Source organism: Oncorhynchus mykiss, chromosome 17 (assembly GCF_013265735.2).
Source record: "Oncorhynchus mykiss isolate Arlee chromosome 17, USDA_OmykA_1.1, whole genome shotgun sequence".
Taxonomy (NCBI): Eukaryota; Metazoa; Chordata; class Actinopteri; order Salmoniformes; family Salmonidae; genus Oncorhynchus; species Oncorhynchus mykiss.
The window spans coordinates 9,580,606-9,599,456 of NC_048581.1; the positions used below are offsets into that span (position 1 = coordinate 9,580,606).

General features: G+C 41.6%; 1 protein-coding gene across 4 annotated transcripts; it reads left to right on the top strand.

Moving 5' to 3' along the window:
- The first annotated feature begins 1,003 nt into the window (after positions 1 to 1,003).
- LOC110493376 (zinc finger protein 501) lies at positions 1,004 to 11,706 on the top strand. 4 transcript variants are annotated; one of them, XM_036948841.1, is made up of 5 exons: positions 1,004 to 1,809; positions 4,353 to 4,472; positions 7,250 to 7,390; positions 8,291 to 8,609; positions 8,702 to 11,706. In XM_036948841.1, exons 2-5 carry the CDS (start codon positions 4,367 to 4,369, stop codon positions 9,465 to 9,467), a joined length of 1,332 nt encoding a protein of 443 aa, XP_036804736.1. In that variant the 5' UTR covers positions 1,004 to 1,809; positions 4,353 to 4,366; the 3' UTR covers positions 9,468 to 11,706. The 4 variants fall into 4 exon arrangements, with proteins under 4 accessions (XP_036804736.1, XP_036804737.1, XP_036804738.1 ...); XM_036948842.1 differs by having other exon boundaries at positions 1,004 to 1,752; XM_036948843.1 differs by having other exon boundaries at positions 1,004 to 1,559.
- Positions 11,707 to 18,851: the final 7,145 nt, after the last annotated feature.

Sequence of the window (18,851 nt, forward strand, 5' to 3'; positions counted from 1 at the left end):
GATCTGTGTAGGGCTCTGGGGGAATTTGAATGACTGAGGATTACGTTTTTGTTTTGTATGTTGTTTTTCAGACGTTTGAGGGGGTTAAGTTGTTTTCCTTTTTTTCCCTTTTCTATTTTGGATTTCCACCCTTTGTTTTCTGAATCCAGCAGAGGGCAGGAATACAACTTTTCAGGTTGTAGTCCACCCTAAAACCCCACCAAAGAAGACAAAGCTGAAGAAGACAAAGATTTGAGAAAGTATGGGTAGCTGCAGCCCAATATGGCAACCGGAGTGTGGGTGTGTCGAAAGGTGTGGGTGTATGGAGAGCGAATCAGCTAATTGGGCAGATTTTTTGCCACTCAAAACGGTTGTACATGGCTGATTGGGCTGCACAACGAGTCAATAAGCCGTAGACTAGTGCACCGGTGTTCTATGGGACTCTCAATCACGGCCAGATGTGATACAGCCTGGATTCGAACCAGGGACTGTAGTGACGCCTCTTGCACTGAGATGCTGCGCCACTCGAGAGCCCAAATGGTCTGCGGGTAGAAGCTATTGGCCAATCTGTTAGTTTTTGCCATGACACTCCTATAGTGCCTTTCTAGATAGTTAATATTGATAACCATCTAGTTGTCACCTTGATACATGTACATACATTCGACTCAGTGGGGAGGCCATGAATGGCAACAACACTACTGTCCGGCAATGGCGTGAGTAGTAGCTACCTAGTTTCAGGGTGATAGTCAGCACATGCTTACAGCGCGTGAAGCAGAGGGGTTGGATTAAATGCATTCAGTTGAACAACTGACTAGGTACCCTTTCCCTCATCATCAGTACAAAAAACATGGTTTGTATAAAACTAACAGTGAAATGCGACTCGGACTCATCCTTTGGCTTCAAAACAGAAGTACAAACTCTCGCTGTATATTAGGTCAATGTACAGTATTGCGTGGTAAGAAACGGAAGAAAAAAAAACCGGAGCGCAAATCCATCAAAACCAGAGCGCTTTCGACACATCCACTCGCCATATTGAGCGGCAGCTACCCCCTTCTCGAATGTAGACCTTTTTTGGAAGTACTGGTGCTTTCAGGACAACTGGGGGGGAAACGAGGTTAAATAATGACGTTAGTGAACTTCAGGTCGGAGCTCTAGAAAGATACCCTAGTATCCGACTTGGATGGCTGTTCAAAACGATTTTCCAAATCGGAGCGAACGTATTTTGACATTATAACGGTTGCAGAGTTGTCTAATGGGGCAATAAATTGTAAATTATTGGACAATAGAGGATATTCGTCAAATCCAACGTCTCCTCTACCAAGATACTGGTGCAGCTAGCTAACGTTAGCTAGTAACAAAAAAAAAGCTACCTTTGGCTAGCAGCTACCTGCAGTAACCCTCATGTTTACTGTGCGCCATGCAAGCTTTAGTCGCACATTAGTCAACTCCCAAACTCACATTTAACGTTGAAAAGTCTTTGCTATTAATCGTTTGGGGAGAAAAGGTTGAGCTCCAGTAGGACTGTAAACTTCCGTTCCGTACTAAAACCGGAAGTGGCGTAATATTTGTGCTGCCATCAGGTAGGTGGCTAGCAACTCCGCGTTTTCCAAGTTATAATAAATATATTTATATATGAGACGTGACTTGATACGTTGCTGATTTAAGGATTACTGCCCCTACTAGAATGCGAGATCATCTAAATAGCTAGAACTCTATGAAAAGGACAGAAACAGAGAGAGCAAGCTAACAGAAGTACTAGCATCGTTAGCATAGGTGGGTGGCTGTTTTGTTTGCTGCAGTACTGTTAATGTCAGAAGCTGGCCTTTATTGGTGAGTGCTGAAATAGTGGCAACATGTTCACAAAAATAAACCGTAATATTTCCGCCGTTATCATCATCATGTCATTGCTAATTGTAGCCTTCGGTCTTTTATGTCTGTAAACATCAGATCTGTAATAACGTTAAACATTATGCCTCTGCCTACCAGCTCTATGTTGTGAGTGACTTATCTCCTTTGTGTCACTAGTTATGTCCAGTGATTTGTCGACATTTACAAAGTTCGCATAGAAGATAGATGCGACAGTTGCCTGGAAACCCGACATTGAATTCCCTAGAATTCTACGTCCATCCGAAATGAGCGTTTGAATCATGAAAGTTTCCTCTCGCGACCTCCACAAGCGAGAATGTTGAATACGAATCTATTTTAAGGTAGGCCTACCGGTGGTCCGTGCAGTTGGTCCCTTTGGTGGTAGGAATGTGAGTCATATCGATAGGAAAACATCAACTTTTGCACAGACACCGGTAATTGTATTCAACATTCTGGCCTATAGCGGGGCGGCAGGTAGCCTAGCGTTTTACTAGTAACCGGAAGGTTTCAAGATCGAATCCCCGAGCTGACAAGGTAAACATCTATCGTTCTGCCCCTGAACAAGGCAGTTTACCCACTGTTCCTATGTCGTCATTGAAACTAATGATTTGTTCCTAACTGACTTGCCTAGTTAAATAAAATAGGGGCCGTGAGAGGAAACGTTCATTATTCAAAAGGTAATTTCTTGCTGACATAGAATTCTAACCAATTCAATGTTGGGTTTCCAGGCAAATGCGACAATTCCCTATTATGTTGCGTTTCCATTCAGCTATCTTGTCCAGGTAAAACAGCTGGACATAATGACTTCACACCTAAAAAAAAAAAATACTTTCGCTAAAACCTACAGTGTGGAATAAAAATGAAGTGGTTTAAGCGTGCATTGTTTGTTGGGGTCTTTGTAAGTAAGCATTTCGCCTGTTATATTCGGTGCTTGTGACTAATACGATTTGGTAATCATCGCTCTCGAAACATATGGCCCTTTCATTAGCGAGAAAACAATACTTGAAATAAAAAATATTTTGCACAGATTCATACAGATATGGGTGCCTCCATCTGACGAAACTACACTTACACTACACTTCCCGAGTTACGCGTACAAGTGTTTGAAGCACGCTAGATACGCTTCGAACACACCGACCGTGACATTGCGCAAAATAGTATGCAGCATCATCTGGATATGTATGCAACCAAAGTTCAACATTCACCTTCTGCTGCCATTTCTGTCAAGCCGTCTACACTTAGTTTGACGCATACGTTCAACGTATGCACCACACCGAACGCACTGCAACTGCCCTCCGCAACACGATGCTGCAAGGCAAACGCAACATTTCATTGTGCAGGTGTGTTCGAAACATAGCAAAATAGCACAGGTGGTCACCTCTGTTTTCTGTAAACAAACGCTGTAACATGGATATAATATGGCCACGTGGAACACTAACCTTATGAAGGTGTTGTTTTATAAGTTATTTATGTTTCCAAAACGGTACCTTAAGCTAGGCTCTTAACAAAACTCCCTCGTCAGAAGATACTATCACAAACAGGCGCAAAAACATTTGGCGTCTATGAATGGGGTAAGTGCAATGATGTATATAAACTCTGGATTGCTGATGATATGTATGGGCCATTGAGAGGCTTTGAAGCTGTTGGTCATCCATATTGGCACTCCCTAGTAGGAGCAGTTCTCCATAGGAATGAATGGCATTCTACAGTATTTCAATTACGTGTATTTTTGTTTTAGTGAGGACAATAACACTAGTAATCTACTTTAAGGAACATGTTTTTATATTTTTATATTTTAGGTCAAATCATTTAAAAGTATACATTAAAATGTCTGTAATGGAATTCATGTGTCAAAAACAAATGGAGCCTTTCTGTAGCTTCCAAAATATTATTTACAATGGTGGGAGAGTGTCAAGATGGCAACACGGTGGCTTCAACACAGCGCCCTCTGTCATCTAGTGTGTGTGTAAAAATATATACGGTAGATCATTGGGTAACTTGCTCTCCTGTAGATCTTAAATAATTGGATGGCGAAACTTGCGAGGCAAAGCAATTCAGGTATTCTTGAAAGTTAGGAAAATCAGTCCTAAAAATAAATGTAATTTTTAGTTGAAAAAATAGATTTTGCAGGCAGTAGGCATTTTCAATTAAATGTGGAGTTTTATATATAGTTACATGATAACATCACGGGCCCTGCGTACCTTCAACATTATCCTGCTATAATTTCTTTTGAAAAAAACAAAACACTTTCAATCATCATGTCTTGTAGTAAAGAAAGTTTGGCAAAAGACACATCTACCCATGTCGAAACAGATACAAATGTTGTTGATGTTTAGAAAAGTTATCCTAGATCTGCCGTTTCCATTACACATGTCGCAATGATATTTTTTGCGACGTTGCTGGGTCAATGGAAACCTGCCTACTGTCGCCAAAACTTAACATTTCACTTCATTCTATGTGTGTGTGTGTGTGTGTGTGTGTGTGTGTGCATGCCATCACACCTACAGATAAAGCACCGTATATGGATCCTCACATCAGTGTTAAAGACGAACCCACTAGTGATGATGACGTTACACACAGCTGGTGCAACCCTGTCCAGCCCTCACAAATGGACTACAGTCATGAAGGTAAACTAGGATATATATATAACATGTTTTTTCCTACTTTAAAAGTGTTTTAAGAAGTGAGGCAGTGCCACTCCTCTCATATGTTCTGTTTCATTGGGTAGGATAGAGTAGAGAGGAAAGCGTTCTGAAATAGAAGTGGACCGCAGCCGTACACGGTGGTGGGAGGTTACTGCCTGAAAACATGCCATCATGTCAGATCTCACAACGGCTGGATGGGTGTTTAACATACCAGCTAACCACATCATGTGATGTATCAATTTGATGCCAGACTGACTAGTCGATGATGTGGCGCGAAACCATTGGTTGACGCTATGCAACGCCTGCGCATCTGTCGGTACGGAACACCACCAACGGTATATTTGTTCTGGAGCCAGCAGCTTAGACCACTAGACCACATGTTCCAGTTCCATGTAAAAGGACCCATGAGCACCAACATGTAAAGGTCATAGGAGAATGTCAAATCTGGTGTCAAATGAAAGCTGAGTCTATATTTTTGAGAAATTAAGGCATATACAGTTGAAGTCAGAAGTTTACATACACTTAGGTTGGAGTCATTAAAACTTTTCAATCACTCCACAAATGTCTTGTTAACAAACTGTAGTTTTTTGCAAGTTGGTTAGGACATCTACTTGTGCATGACACAAGTCATTTTTCCAACAATTGTTTACAGACAGATTATTTCACTTATAATTCACTGTATCACAATTCCAGTGGGTCAGATGTTTACATACACCAAGTTGACTGTGCCTTTAAACAGCTTGGAAAATTCCAGGAAATGATGTCATGGCTTTAGAAGCTTCTGATAAGCTAATTTATATAATTTGAGTCAATTTGAGGTGTACATGTGGATGTATTTCAAGGCCTACCTTCAAACTCAGTGCCTCTTTGCTTGACATCATGGGAAAATCAAAAGAAATCAGCCAAGACCGCAGGGGAAAAAATGGTAGACCTCCACAAGTCTGGTTCATCCTTGGGAGCAATTTCCAAACGCCTGAAGGTACCTCGTTCATCTGTACAAACAATATTACACAAGTATAAACACCATAGGACCATGCAGCCGTCACACTGCTCAGGAAGGAGATGCGTTCTGTCTCTTAGAGATGAACGTACTTTGGTGCGAAAAGTGCAAATCAATCCCAGAACAACAGCAAAGGACCTTGGGAAGATGCTGGAGGAAACCGGTATAAAGATATCTATATCCACAGTAAACGAGTCCTATATCGACAGAACCTGAAAGGCCGCTCAGCAAGGAAGAAGCCACTGTTCCAAAACTGCCATAAAAAAAGCCAGACTACGGTTTGCAACTGCACATGGGGACAAAGATTGTAATTTTTGGAGAAATGTCCTCTGGTCTGATGAAACAAAAATGGCCATAAAGACCATCGTTATGTTTGCAGAAAAAGGTTGAGGCTTGCAAGCCAAAGAACACCATCCCAATTGTGAAGCACGGGGGTGGCAGCATCATGTTGTGGGGATGCTTTGCTGCAGGGGGGACTGGTGCACTTCACAAAATAGATGGCATCATGAGGTAGGAAAATTGTGGATATATCGAAGCAACAGCTCAAGACATCAGTCAGGAAGTTAAAGCTTGGTCACAAATGGGTCTTCCAAATGGACAATGACCCCAAGCATACTTCCAAAGTTGTGGCAAAATGGTTTAAGGACAACAAAGTCAAGGGATTGGAGTGGCCATCACAAAGCCCTGACCTCAATCCCATAGAACATTTGTGGGCAGAGCAAGGAGGCCTATAAACTTGACTCAGTTACACCAGCTCTGTCAGGAGGAATGGGCCAAAATTCACCCAACTTATTGCGGGAAGCTTGTGGAAGGCTACCCAGAACGTTTGACCCAAGTTAAACAATTTAAAGGCAATGCTAACAAATACTAATTGGGTGTATGTAAACTTCTGACACACTGGGAATGTGATGAAAGAAGTAAAAGCTGAAATAAATCATTCTCTCTACTATTATTCTGAAGTGGTGATCCTAACTCACCTAAAACAGGGAATTTTTACTAGGATTAAATGTCAGGAATTGTGAAACTGAGTTTTAATGTATTTGGCTAAGGGGTATGTAAATGTCCGACTTCAACTGTATACTTTCCCCAACCATTTTATATCCTTAATATTAGAAATAAGCAACGTTTTGATTTCTGCTCAAACCACAGAGGACTTTAGATGTATATCACCTGTTTTAGCGTGGATGTTGTCATTGAGGGCTTCCACCATTTTTTTAATTGGGTAAGAGAATATCATGTTACCATTGGTGTATTAAAGTCATGGTGATGGCCCCTTAATAATGAATTCAAGAGGGGAAGGGGAACAGTAACTGTATGATCAAACTTTATCTTGGTTCCATAAAAAAGCTGAGGGAGATTTTACTGAAATTCTGTTACCAAACTTTGGATCTGCACAGTTCTTCTAGTAAATGTGTTTTATAGTAACATTTTCAGTGTACATTGTTAAAATAGAGTGATATGGTTTGTTAAACTTTGATTTCAATGGTGTTTGTTAGGCATACATTTTAAAGTGGAAAAATCTGAGTCCGTGTCATTCCATTACCATGGAAATGCCATATTGTAACAAACCTAGCTAGTGTTGACAATAAGGCCAGTTAGGCACAATTCCCATAACTCGCCAAAAATTCCCAGATTTTCCAGAAATCTTAATTGGAGAATTCACCGATTTCCTGCTTCTCTCCTGATCTTGGGATTCTTCCAACTGGGATTTTGCTATTAAGGGGATTTAGAAATGAACCTAATTCTATTCCCTCCCCAGGTGCTGTTGATAAGTCTGGGTTGGAACCAGAGGACCTTCCAGGCCTCCGTGAGGCAAGAAAACCAACATTCAATGTGATTGTCAAAGAGGAGGAGGAAGATGAGGATGATGAGGATGATGAGGAGGACATGGTTGACCGAGGTTGGGTTTGGGGAGAACATTATCAGTTTCATAGTAATGTCCGTAGCATTGTGTTAAAGGCCCAGTTGTGGTCAAAATTCAGCCTTTCTTTGTTTTGTGTCAGTTTCATCAGCTGTTCTATAAATATAACACTGTAAAAGTGTAATATATATATGACCAGTGTTATTTCTTGATAGTTGCTGATTGAAAATGCCATCTACACCAGGGGATGGGCAATTCCAGTCCTCGAGGGCCTGATTGGTGTCACAGTTTTGCCCCAGCTAACACACCAGACTCCAATAATCACCTAATCATGATTTTCAGTTTAGAATGCAGATTGATTAATCAGCTGTGTTTGCTAGGGATGGAGAAAAAGTGTGACACCAATCAGGCCCTCAAGGACTGGAGTTGCCCACCCCCTGATCTACATTTTCTAATCAGCAGATTTTGTATGGGTGGAGTTAATAGACCAATAACAGAGTCCCAAACCTCTCTACCAATAACAGATCGTTTTCAGGTGACAATTCCCTTCAATTCGGCCCCTCCCAGACAGAACTAGCAAGATTCTTGCATGAGATTTTTTTTGTTGTTGCTACAAAGCTATTTTTGTTTATTTTTGACAACTTTAATTGGAAACTATTACAGTAAGGTCTTAATTGTTACCGAGAAATTATTTGATATTCAGTCAAAAACGGCTGCATTGGGCCTTTAATAGTATATGTCACGTACATTGTGTAATATGCCCGACATTGAGTGACTGCCCGCCCAATAACTACCTGTGTCTTGTCTCACTCACTCACACACACACACACACACACACACACATTTTTTGTTTACTCTAAACTAAAAAAATCTAGCCTGGTTAATCCAGACATTAACCAATGTTTTAACCAGGCTAAATCTATTCCCTTGTCTGTCTAGGTTCAGACACCGACTACACACCAAGTCCCGCTGTGGTAGTGAAGGTGGGAGAACCCAAAGCACCAAAGAATAAGAACACAGTAAAGAAACTCCACCAGTGCCCCGACTGCGGTAAAACCTTTGAGAGGCTGTCGCGTCTGAAGAGGCACGAGCCATCACACTTGAGGAAGAGCAAGCACCCGTGCCCTGACTGCAACCAGTCTTTTGGCAACCTCTCAGTCCTGAAGAAACACAGGGGAACACACAAGAGCACCGAGAAGCCGACTCACCAGTGTCAACAGTGTGGCAAGACGTTTGAGAAGCTGTCGCGCCTCAGAAGGTAAGCCAGAACACCAAAGAGCCATTTCTGTTCTGTAAAAAATTCATGGACAATTAACTGTGTAGACCATAACAATAGTGCTCTAATCTAAGGCACCAGCCCGTACACCAGAGGAGAAAGAGGATGGACCACCCGTGTCCTAAATGTGGCAAGACCTTCAAGAAGTTATCCGGCCTGGTTCGGCACGAGCGAGGACACACCGGAGAGAAACCGTTCCCTTGCTCCCAGTGCGGGAAGAGCTTTGCCGACGACCGTCACCGGAAAGTGCACGAGCAGGCTCACCAAGGGAAGCTGGAGAGACCCCACCGCTGCGCTGACTGCGGGATCTGCTTCCCCAAACCATCCGAGCTTCGACGGCACCAACGCGCTCACACGGGAGAGAAACCGCACCGCTGCCCTGACTGTGGGAAGGCCTATTCCCGGTCAGAGACTCTGAAGAGGCACCTTCTCATCCACACGGGGGAGAGACCTCACCTCTGCACTGATTGTGGGAAAAGCTTCATTGACTTGCAGCAGTTGAAATCTCACCAGCGGATTCACACTGGAGAGAAACCATTCCACTGCCCCGTGTGTGGGAAGGGTTTCTCACAGAGGGGTAACATGAGGGCACACCATCGGACTCACACAGGGGAGAAACTTCACCACTGTGCCGACTGCGGGGCCAGTCTCTCCACATCTTCTAGTTTAAAAGAGCATCAGCTCATTCACACAGGAGAGAGGCCCTTCCAGTGTCTGGTCTGTGGCAAACGCTTTCTGCACGTCTGGAGACTCAGAAAACACCAGAAGACACACACACACACACACACACACACACACCGGACTAAGACACACACCGGACTAACACACACAACGGACTAACACACACAACGGACTAACACATGCCGGACACACGCTGGATACACATAAGGAAGACGTCTCTGTGTGCTTTGAAAGAGCAGCAACTGTAGTGTTGTACTACTACTATTAATACTACTAATATGAATACGACTAATATTAATACTACTAATATTAATACTACTAATAGTTAATACTACTAATATTAATACTAGGATTGTGGGTTCAATTCCTGGGACCACCCATACGTGAATGTGTGCATGCATGACTGACTTTGGATAAAAGCATCTACTAAATGACTGTTATTATTAATGTCAGCAACCCAGAACCAACACAAATAATTTAATTAACTTTAATAGCTTGCAGTAGGGATCTGCTTGTGAGTATTAAAATGACATGTGTATAGAGGAGGTGTACTACAAAGCAGGATCAATTAGTTATCCAGCTAACTTTGATAAGCAACCAGAAATATCTATTGATTTTTCTGACTAATTAATGCATTCAAAATGAGATATGCGTTGTTGGTTGAGTCAGCTATACAATGCCAATTCCAAGCTTCTCTTTCTAAAAACAAGAAAAGGTCATATCAGAGTATTTAGACAGGCTGACTCATTGAATGGTCTTTGTAGTTTAGCCCTCTGGTCTACGCCTCGTCCCATTTTAATCAACACTGAACAATGCTCTTTATACGTCTGACATAACTATTTTAATGGTACATTTAATAGGCTGGTGTTTTGTATGTGTGTGTGTGTGTGTGTGTGTGTGTGAGTACACGTTTTACTATACTTGTGAGTACCAGAAGTCCTCATGAATAGTAAACTAACTAAAATCCAGAGAAGGACTTTTTTTTTCAGTCTTCACTTGTAAAAAGGTTATTTTAGGCTTAGGGGTTAGGTTCACAGTTAGGGTTTAGGGGTTAGGAAAAATAGGATTTTGAATGGGAATCAATTGTTGGTCCCCAAAAAGTCCTGCAATGAAACCCATTATCTGTAGTCTAGGTAACGGTCTCTCCAGCTAACATCCCACTCCTCGTCACTCCTCGTCACTCCCAAAGAGACTGGCCTTTCAGCCATAGAAATATGAATAGAAAGGTGTCAACATTCAAGTCAATGATGGCATAATGGGTGGACTGGCAGCCATTTTGAGTGTATCCATGCCAGGAAGTAAAAGCAGGAAGTGTACCCTTTAATCTGTGCTGTGATTTGTTGAGTGAACTAAACTGATGTTTAAAAAAATATATACATTCCATTGCATGAGCCACATCAGTTAGTATCATTTGAATGAGCATTTTACATTACCATGGCAACCCAGCATCAGCTGATAGAACATTTCCAAAATACCATGAACATTATTGCATCAATATTGTTCAATATGCACTGGATTTATGGCGGAGTTGCTCCTTGGCTGTTGGAAATAACATTCATATTTTCCATGACAACATGTGGAGCCTCAATTAGAATACAAAGTAAAAACAACATTTAGCTGTTAGCTAGGCAAGTTATTTTTAGGTTTCAAAATCTAAACGGAGGTTTTGTGGTTGGAATTGAAGTAGGTATTTACTTCATTTAAATTCCAGTCAATTCAGTACACTGAAATGTCAATTCTCTTCAATACTTTTCAATGAGGGAAATGTGGAATTGGAATAGTTTACTTTCTGAATTGACTGGAATTGACCTCAACCCTGCACAAAAGCCCATATTTGTCCTCGAGGCTTCCACATCGTTTACTTTTTTCCCCCATTATTAGCCAAATAATGGCCATTCTGCACAACAAAAACATTCAGACAGGCCCACCCATTGGGCTAATGATGGACTAGACCATCACTGTTGCCAATCGACCCTATATTATAGGCTACCCTTGCCTTGCCCCAGTCATTCTATAAGTATACAATGATATGTTGTATGGTAGGGTATACTTTATTCTGTAGACACTAGGAAATACTCTGACAGGTTACATTATGATTACAGTGTGCTGTATTCTAGTAAATACTCTGATAGTTTACATTATTACTATTCTACTAGATTCTAGGATATAATCTGATACATTATGATTCTAGGATATACTCTGATAGGTTACATGATTCTACTGGATTCTAGGATATACTCTGATAGTTTACTGCTAAGAAGGCCAGCACCCCGGAATCACCTCTTCACTGTTGACGTTGAGACGGGTGTTTTGCGGGTACTATTTAATGAAGCTGCCAGTTGAGGACTTGTGAGGCGTCTGTTTCTCAAACTAGACATTCTAATGTACTTGTCCTCTTGCTCAGTTGTGCACCGGTGCCTCCCACTCCTCTTTCTATTCTGGTTAGCCCCAGTTTGCTCTGTTCTGTGAAGAGAGTAGTACACAGCATTGTACGAGATCTTCAGTTTCTTGGCAATTTCTCACATGGAATAGCCTTCATTTCTCAGAACAAGAATAGACTGACGAGTTTCAGAAGAAAGTTCTTTGTTTCTGGCCATTTTGAGCCTGTAATCGAACCCACAAATGCTGATGCTCCAGATACTCAACTAGCCTAAAGAAGGCCAGTTTAATTGCTTCTTTAATCAGAACAACCGTTTTCAGCTGTGCTAACATAATTGCAAAAGGGTTTTTCTAATGATCAATTAGCCTTTTAAAATTATAAAGATGGATTACCTAACACAATGTGCCATTGGAACACAGGAGTGATAGTTGCTCACACCTATGTAGATATTCAATTAAAAATCATCTGTTTTCAGTCATTTACAACATTAACAATGTCTACACTGTATTTCTGATCAATTTGATGTTATTTTAAATGGACAAAAAATGTTTTGCCTTTCTTTCAAAAACAAGGACATTTCTAAGTGACCCCAAACTTTTGACCGGTAGTGTAAATATTTAAATAAATCCTACAAACCCAATCAAGGAGTCAGAATATTGTTTCATTACAAATACAACCTGTGATACAACTGGAAACATAAAGAACAAGACCATATCAGAGATGTTGTATCGACTTCATGGCTAGAATGTCAGACCATGATCTCTAGACCAGTGTTTGTTCATCCTGGTCCTGGGGAAGCAGAAGGTCCACATTTCTGTTTTTGCCTCTACTATCACTACACAACTGCTTCATCTAATCAACTCAACATTAACAAACCTGATTCAAATAATCAAAGGCTTAATGTGCCAGGACACGTTCCCCAGGAGGACCTGGATTAGGAAACACTCACTGCTCTAGAGTCGTGTTAACCAAACTCGGTCCTGGGCATCCCAAGGGATGCACGTTTTGGTTTTTGCCCGAGCACTACACAGCTGATTTAAAATACAGCTTAATGTTAAGTTGATTGTTTGAATCAGCTGTGTTGTGCTGGGGGAAAAACCAAAAGGTGCTCCCCTTGGGTCCCCAGGACTGGGAAACACTACTCTAGACATTCACTTCTATTTTGGTTTGGTGTCAGTTTGTCCACATGAGGGTGATTCACTATCAGAGAACAAGGGAGAATACGTTCTGGGATGAGATGGGATGGGATGAGATGAGATGAGATGGGGTGAGATGAGATGGGATGAGATGAGATGAGATGGGATGGGATGGGATGAGATGGGATGGGATGGGGTGAGATGAGATGGGATGGGATGCTGATAACTGAAGCGCTGTGCTAGCAGGCTTCATTATATTCCAGTCGGCTGGCTGCACATAGATTCCTGGTGTCCAAAAATGTACCCTTCGATGGTAAGAACCCTTTTAAAGGAAAACTGAGCATGCTGTTACTTCGTGGGTAAATTATAGGGCCTGTGGTGTTTTGGTTGTTACTTCATGGTAAATTATAGGGCCTGTGGTGTTTTGGCTGTTACTTCGTGGTAAATTATAGGGCCTGTGGGTGTTTTGGTTGTTACTTCGTGGGTAAATTATAGGGCCTGTGGGTGTTTTGGTTGTTACTTCGTGGGTAAATTATAGGGCCTGTGGTGTTTTGGTTGTTACTTCGTGGTAAATTATAGGGCCTGTGGTGTTTTGGCTGTTACTTCGTGGTAAATTATAGGGCCTGTGGTGTTTTGGCTGTTACTTCGTGGTAAATTATAGGGCCTGTGGTGTTTTAGCTGTTACTTCGTGGTAAATTATAGGGCTTGTGGTGTTTTGGTTGTTACTTCGTGGGTAAATTATAGGGCCTGTGGTGTTTTGGTTGTTACTTCGTGGTAAATTATAGGGCCTGTGGTGTTTTGGTTGTTATTTCGTGGGTAAATTATAGGGCCTGTGGTGTTTTGGTTGTTACTTCGTGGTAAATTATAGGGCCTGTGGTGTTTTGGTTGTTACTTCGTGGTAAATTATAGGGCCTGTGGGTGTTTTGGTTGTTACTTAGTGGGTAAATTATAGGGCCTGTGGTGTTTTGGTTGTTACTTTGTGGGTAAATTATAGGGCCTGTGGAGTTTTGGTTGTTACTTCGTGGTAAATTATAGGGCCTGTGGTGTTTTGGTTGTTACTTCGTGGGTAAATTATAGGGCCTGTGGTGTTTTGGTTGTTACTTCGTGGGTAAATTATAGGGCCTGGGGGTGTTTTGGTTGTTACTTAGTGGGTAAATTATAGGGCCTGTGGTGTTTTGGTTGTTACTTCGTGGGTAAATTATAGGGCCTGTGGAGTTTTGGTTGTTACTTCGTGGGTAAATTATAGGGCCTGTGGTGTTTTGGTTGTTACTTCGTGGTAAATTATAGGGCCTGTGGTGTTTTGGTTGTTACTTCGTGGGTAAATTATAGGGCCTGTGGGTGTTTTGGTTGTTACTTCGTGGGTAAATTATAGGGCCTGTGGTGTTTTGGTTGTTACTTCGTGGGTAAATTATAGGGCCTGTGGTGTTTTGGTTGTTACTTCGTGGTAAATTATAGGGCCTGTGGTGTTTTGGTTGTTACTTCGTGGGTAAATTATAGGGCCTGTGGTGTTTTGGTTGTTACTTTGTGGGTAAATTATAGGGCCTGGGGGTGTTTTGGTTGTTACTTAGTGGGTAAATTATAGGGCCTGTGGTGTTTTGGTTGTTACTTTGTGGGTAAATTATAGGGCCTGTGGTGTTTTGGTTGTTACTTCGTGGTAAATTATAGGGCCTGTGGTGTTTTGGTTGTTACTTCGTGGGTAAATTATAGGGCCTGTGGGTGTTTTGGTTGTTACTTCGTGGGTAAATTATAGGGCCTGTGGTGTTTTGGTTGTTACTTCGTGGGTAAATTATAGGGCCTGTGGTGTTTTGGTTGTTACTTCGTGGTAAATTATAGGGCCTGTGGTGTTTTGGTTGTTACTTCGTGGGTAAATTATAGGGCCTGTGGTGTTTTGGTTGTTACTTTGTGGGTAAATTATAGGGCCTGTGGTGTTTTGGTTGTTACTTTGTGGTAAATTATAGGGCCTGTGGTGTTTTGGTTGTTACTTCGTGGGTAAATTATAGGGCCTGTGGTGTTTTGGTTGTTACTTCGTGGGTAAATTATAGGGCCTGTGGTGTTTTGGTTGTTACTTCGTGGGTAAATTATAGGGCCTGTGGTGTTTTGGTTGTTACTTCAAGGGTAAATTATAGGGCCTGTGGTGTTTTGGTTGTTACTTCGTGGGTAAATTATAGGGCCTGTGGTGTTTTGGTTGTTACTTCGTGGGTAAATTATAGGGCCTGTGGTGTTTTGGTTGTTACTTCGTGGGTAAATTATAGGGCCTGTGGTGTTTTGGCTGTTATTTCGTGGGTAAATTATAGGGCCTGTGGTGTTTTGTTTGTTACTTCGTGGGTAAATTATAGGGCCTGTGGTGTTTTGGTTGTTACTTCGTGGGTAAATTATAGGGCCTGTGGTGTTTTGGCTGTTACTTCGTGGGTAAATTATAGGGCCTGTGGTGTTTTGGTTGTTACTTCGTGGTAAATTATAGGGCCTGTGGTGTTTTGGTTGTTACTTCGTGGGTAAATTATAGGGCCTGTGGTGTTTTGGTTGTTACTTTGTGGGTAAATTATAGGGCCTGTGGTGTTTTGGTTGTTACTTTGTGGTAAATTATAGGACCTGTGGTGTTTTGGTTGTTACTTCGTGGGTAAATTATAGGGCCTGTGGTGTTTTGGTTGTTACTTCGTGGGTAAATTATAGGGCCTGTGGTGTTTTGGTTGTTACTTCGTGGGTAAATTATAGGGCCTGTGGTGTTTTGGTTGTTACTTCGTGGGTAAATTATAGGGCCTGTGGTGTTTTGGTTGTTACTTCGTGGGTAAATTATAGGGCCTGTGGTGTTTTGGTTGTTACTTCGTGGGTAAATTATAGGGCCTGTGGTGTTTTGGTTGTTACTTCGTGGGTAAATTATAGGGCCTGTGGTGTTTTGGTTGTTACTTCGTGGGTAAATTATAGGGCCTGTGGTGTTTTGGTTGTTACTTCGTGGGTAAATTATAGGGCCTGTGGTGTTTTGGCTGTTATTTCGTGGGTAAATTATAGGGCCTGTGGTGTTTTGTTTGTTACTTCGTGGGTAAATTATAGGGCCTGTGGTGTTTTGGTTGTTACTTCGTGGGTAAATTATAGGGCCTGTGGTGTTTTGGTTGTTACTTCGTGGGTAAATTATAGGGCCTGTGGTGTTTTGGCTGTTATTTCGTGGGTAAATTATAGGGCCTGTGGTGTTTTGTTTGTTACTTCGTGGGTAAATTATAGGGCCTGTGGTGTTTTGGTTGTTACTTCGTGGGTAAATTATAGGGCCTGTGGTGTTTTGGTTGTTACTTCGTGGGTAAATTATAGGGCCTGTGGTGTTTTGGTTGTTACTTCGTGGGTAAATTATAGGGCCTGTGGTGTTTTGGTTGTTACTTCGTGGGTAAATTATAGGGCCTGTGGTGTTTTGGTTGACCTGTATTTTAACCTTTTTTATTTTGAGCTTTTTCCAGAAATGTGAATTAGACCATATTGTCTGAGGATGGGTCTGGACCATCTGACATAAAAAAAAGAAAAGGGGACAGTTTGATGAAAAGCTTGAAATAAAAGTACAAATCTAGGTCATGTGACATGATTAACTAAAACACAGGGCCCCTCCTATGTTCATATTCCAACAAAGGGAAGTGGGAGATTGACTCTATCCAAGTAACGGAACGTCTTTATGATAACATGCATGATGAAATGATGCAACATGTCACGTTTGTGTTTATAAGCCTACATGTCTAGGTTATAATCTTGCTATGAATTCATAACGTTGTAATAGCTGCTAGCACTTAACTCATAACTCATCCATAACGTTGTAATAGCTATAGCTGCTAGCACTTCACTCATAACTCATCCATAACGTTGTAATAGCTATAGCTGCTAGCACTTCACTCATAACTCATCCATAACGTTGTAATAGCTATAGCTGCTAGCACTTAACTCATAACTCATCCATAACGTTGTAATGGCTATAGCTGCTAGCACTTAACTCATAACTCATCCATAACGTTGTAATAGCTATAGCTGCTAGCACTTAACTCCTAACTCATCCATAACGTTGTAATAGCTATAGCTGCTAGCACTTAACTCATAACTCATCCATAACGTTGTAATAGCTATAGCTGCTAGCACTTCACTCATAACTCATCCATAACGTTGTAATAGCTATAGCTGCTAGCACTTCACTCATAACTCATCCATAACGTTGTAATAGCTATAGCTGCTAGCACTTAGCCCACACACATTTGTCACTGCTTACATATCGGTGTCTAAGCCTGTAATAAAACGTTATGAGTTGCTTCTGACAGGAAACAGAAGCGAATTCTTATGTGAGTGGAAATTGAGTATAAAAAAACAATGTAGTCACTGGTGAGATTGAATATATGTCTAATGGTCCGGTGCTGGATAGATAATAATACATTTTAAAAGGAGTGAATTTCCCCTTTTTAAAGGACAAGTTCACCTTTTCATCACCCAAATATGTCATTTTTAGAAATGGCAATGCTCTCGGTATAGTGCTGGGGGTCTTTAGGTGCTGTAGGCCTATACATGAAATTGTGTCATTCTTAACTTTATCTACAAGGTTCTATTCCATGTTGTACTTGACTTGAGCGATACTTCCCCGTGTAGCCCGCATACTTCCCTGTGTAGCCCGCGCAGTGTTGCCACTTCAAAAACAACATATTTGGGTGTTTTAGGAGCATTTGTTTTTTTTTAATATATCTGTGTCCCCTACAACTGCAGAATGAGCATGAGGAAGTATATTGCTGATGGGGTACATTTCTCATAACCAAGTAAAAAATCTATAAAAAATCTATAAAAAAGTTGGACATTTATTTTTTTGCTGAGTTTATGAGATGAGTAATGCAAGATACGGAAACATTATTAAAGTGGCTAGTGTTTCATTTCCTTGAAGTGGCCAGTGATTTCTAATCTATGTCTACAGGCAGCAGCTGGAGTTGGCTGTTTAACAGTCAGTGGCATAGTATAGAATACAATACAGTATATACATATGAGATGGGTGATGCAATATGTAAACACAATAAAAATGTACTAAGATACCGTAGAATAATGTAGAGTGTAGTTTATACATATGAGATGATAAGATATGGAAACATTATTAAAGTGGCTAGCGTGGCATTTCTAAAAGTGGCCAGTGATTTCTAATCTATGTGCTAGTGATGGCTGTTTAGCAGTCTGATGGCATTGAGATAGAAGCTGTTTTTTTGAGTCTCTCGGTCACAGCTTTGATGCACCTGTACTGATCTCACCTTCTGGATGATAGCGGGGTGAACAGGCAGTGGCTCGGGTGGTTGATGCCCTTAAAGATATCTTTGTCCTTCCTATGGCATCGGGTGCTGTAGGTGTCCAGGAAGGCGGGAAGTTTGCCCCCGGTCATGCGTCGGGCAGACCGCACCACCCTCTGGAGAGCTTTGCGGTTGTGGGCGGTGCAGTTGCCATACCAGGCGGTGATACAGCTCGACAGGATGCTCTCAATTGTGCATCTCTAAAAGTTTGTAAGGGTTTTAGGTGTTATGCCAAATTTCTTTAGCCTCCTGAGGTTGAAGAGGCGGTGTTGCGCCTTCTTCACCATGCTGTCTGTGTGGGTGGACCATTTCAGTTTGTCAGTAAGGTGTACGCCAAGGAGCTTAAAACTTTCCACCTCCTCCACCGCTGTCCTGTCGATGTGGATAGAGGGCTGCTCCCTCTGCTGTTTCCTGAAGCCCACGATCATTTCCTTAGTTTTGTTGACATTGAGTGAGAGGTTATTTTCCTGGCACCACACTCCCAGAGCCCTTACCTCCTCCCTGTAGGCTGTCTCATCGTTGTCGGTAATCAAGCCTACTACTGTTGCGTCATCTCCAAACTTGAATTGACCTGTCTGATTATAATATAATTAATTACATCATGACTTTACTCTACTGTATTCATTTACATCTAATATTCGTTCAATTATTTTAGGCTGACTCTCTTTCTCTTTCTTCCTCTCTTTCTCTCTCGCTCTGTCATTCCTCCCTTACAGCGTCACATGCCCTCCTCCTCCACCTCTTC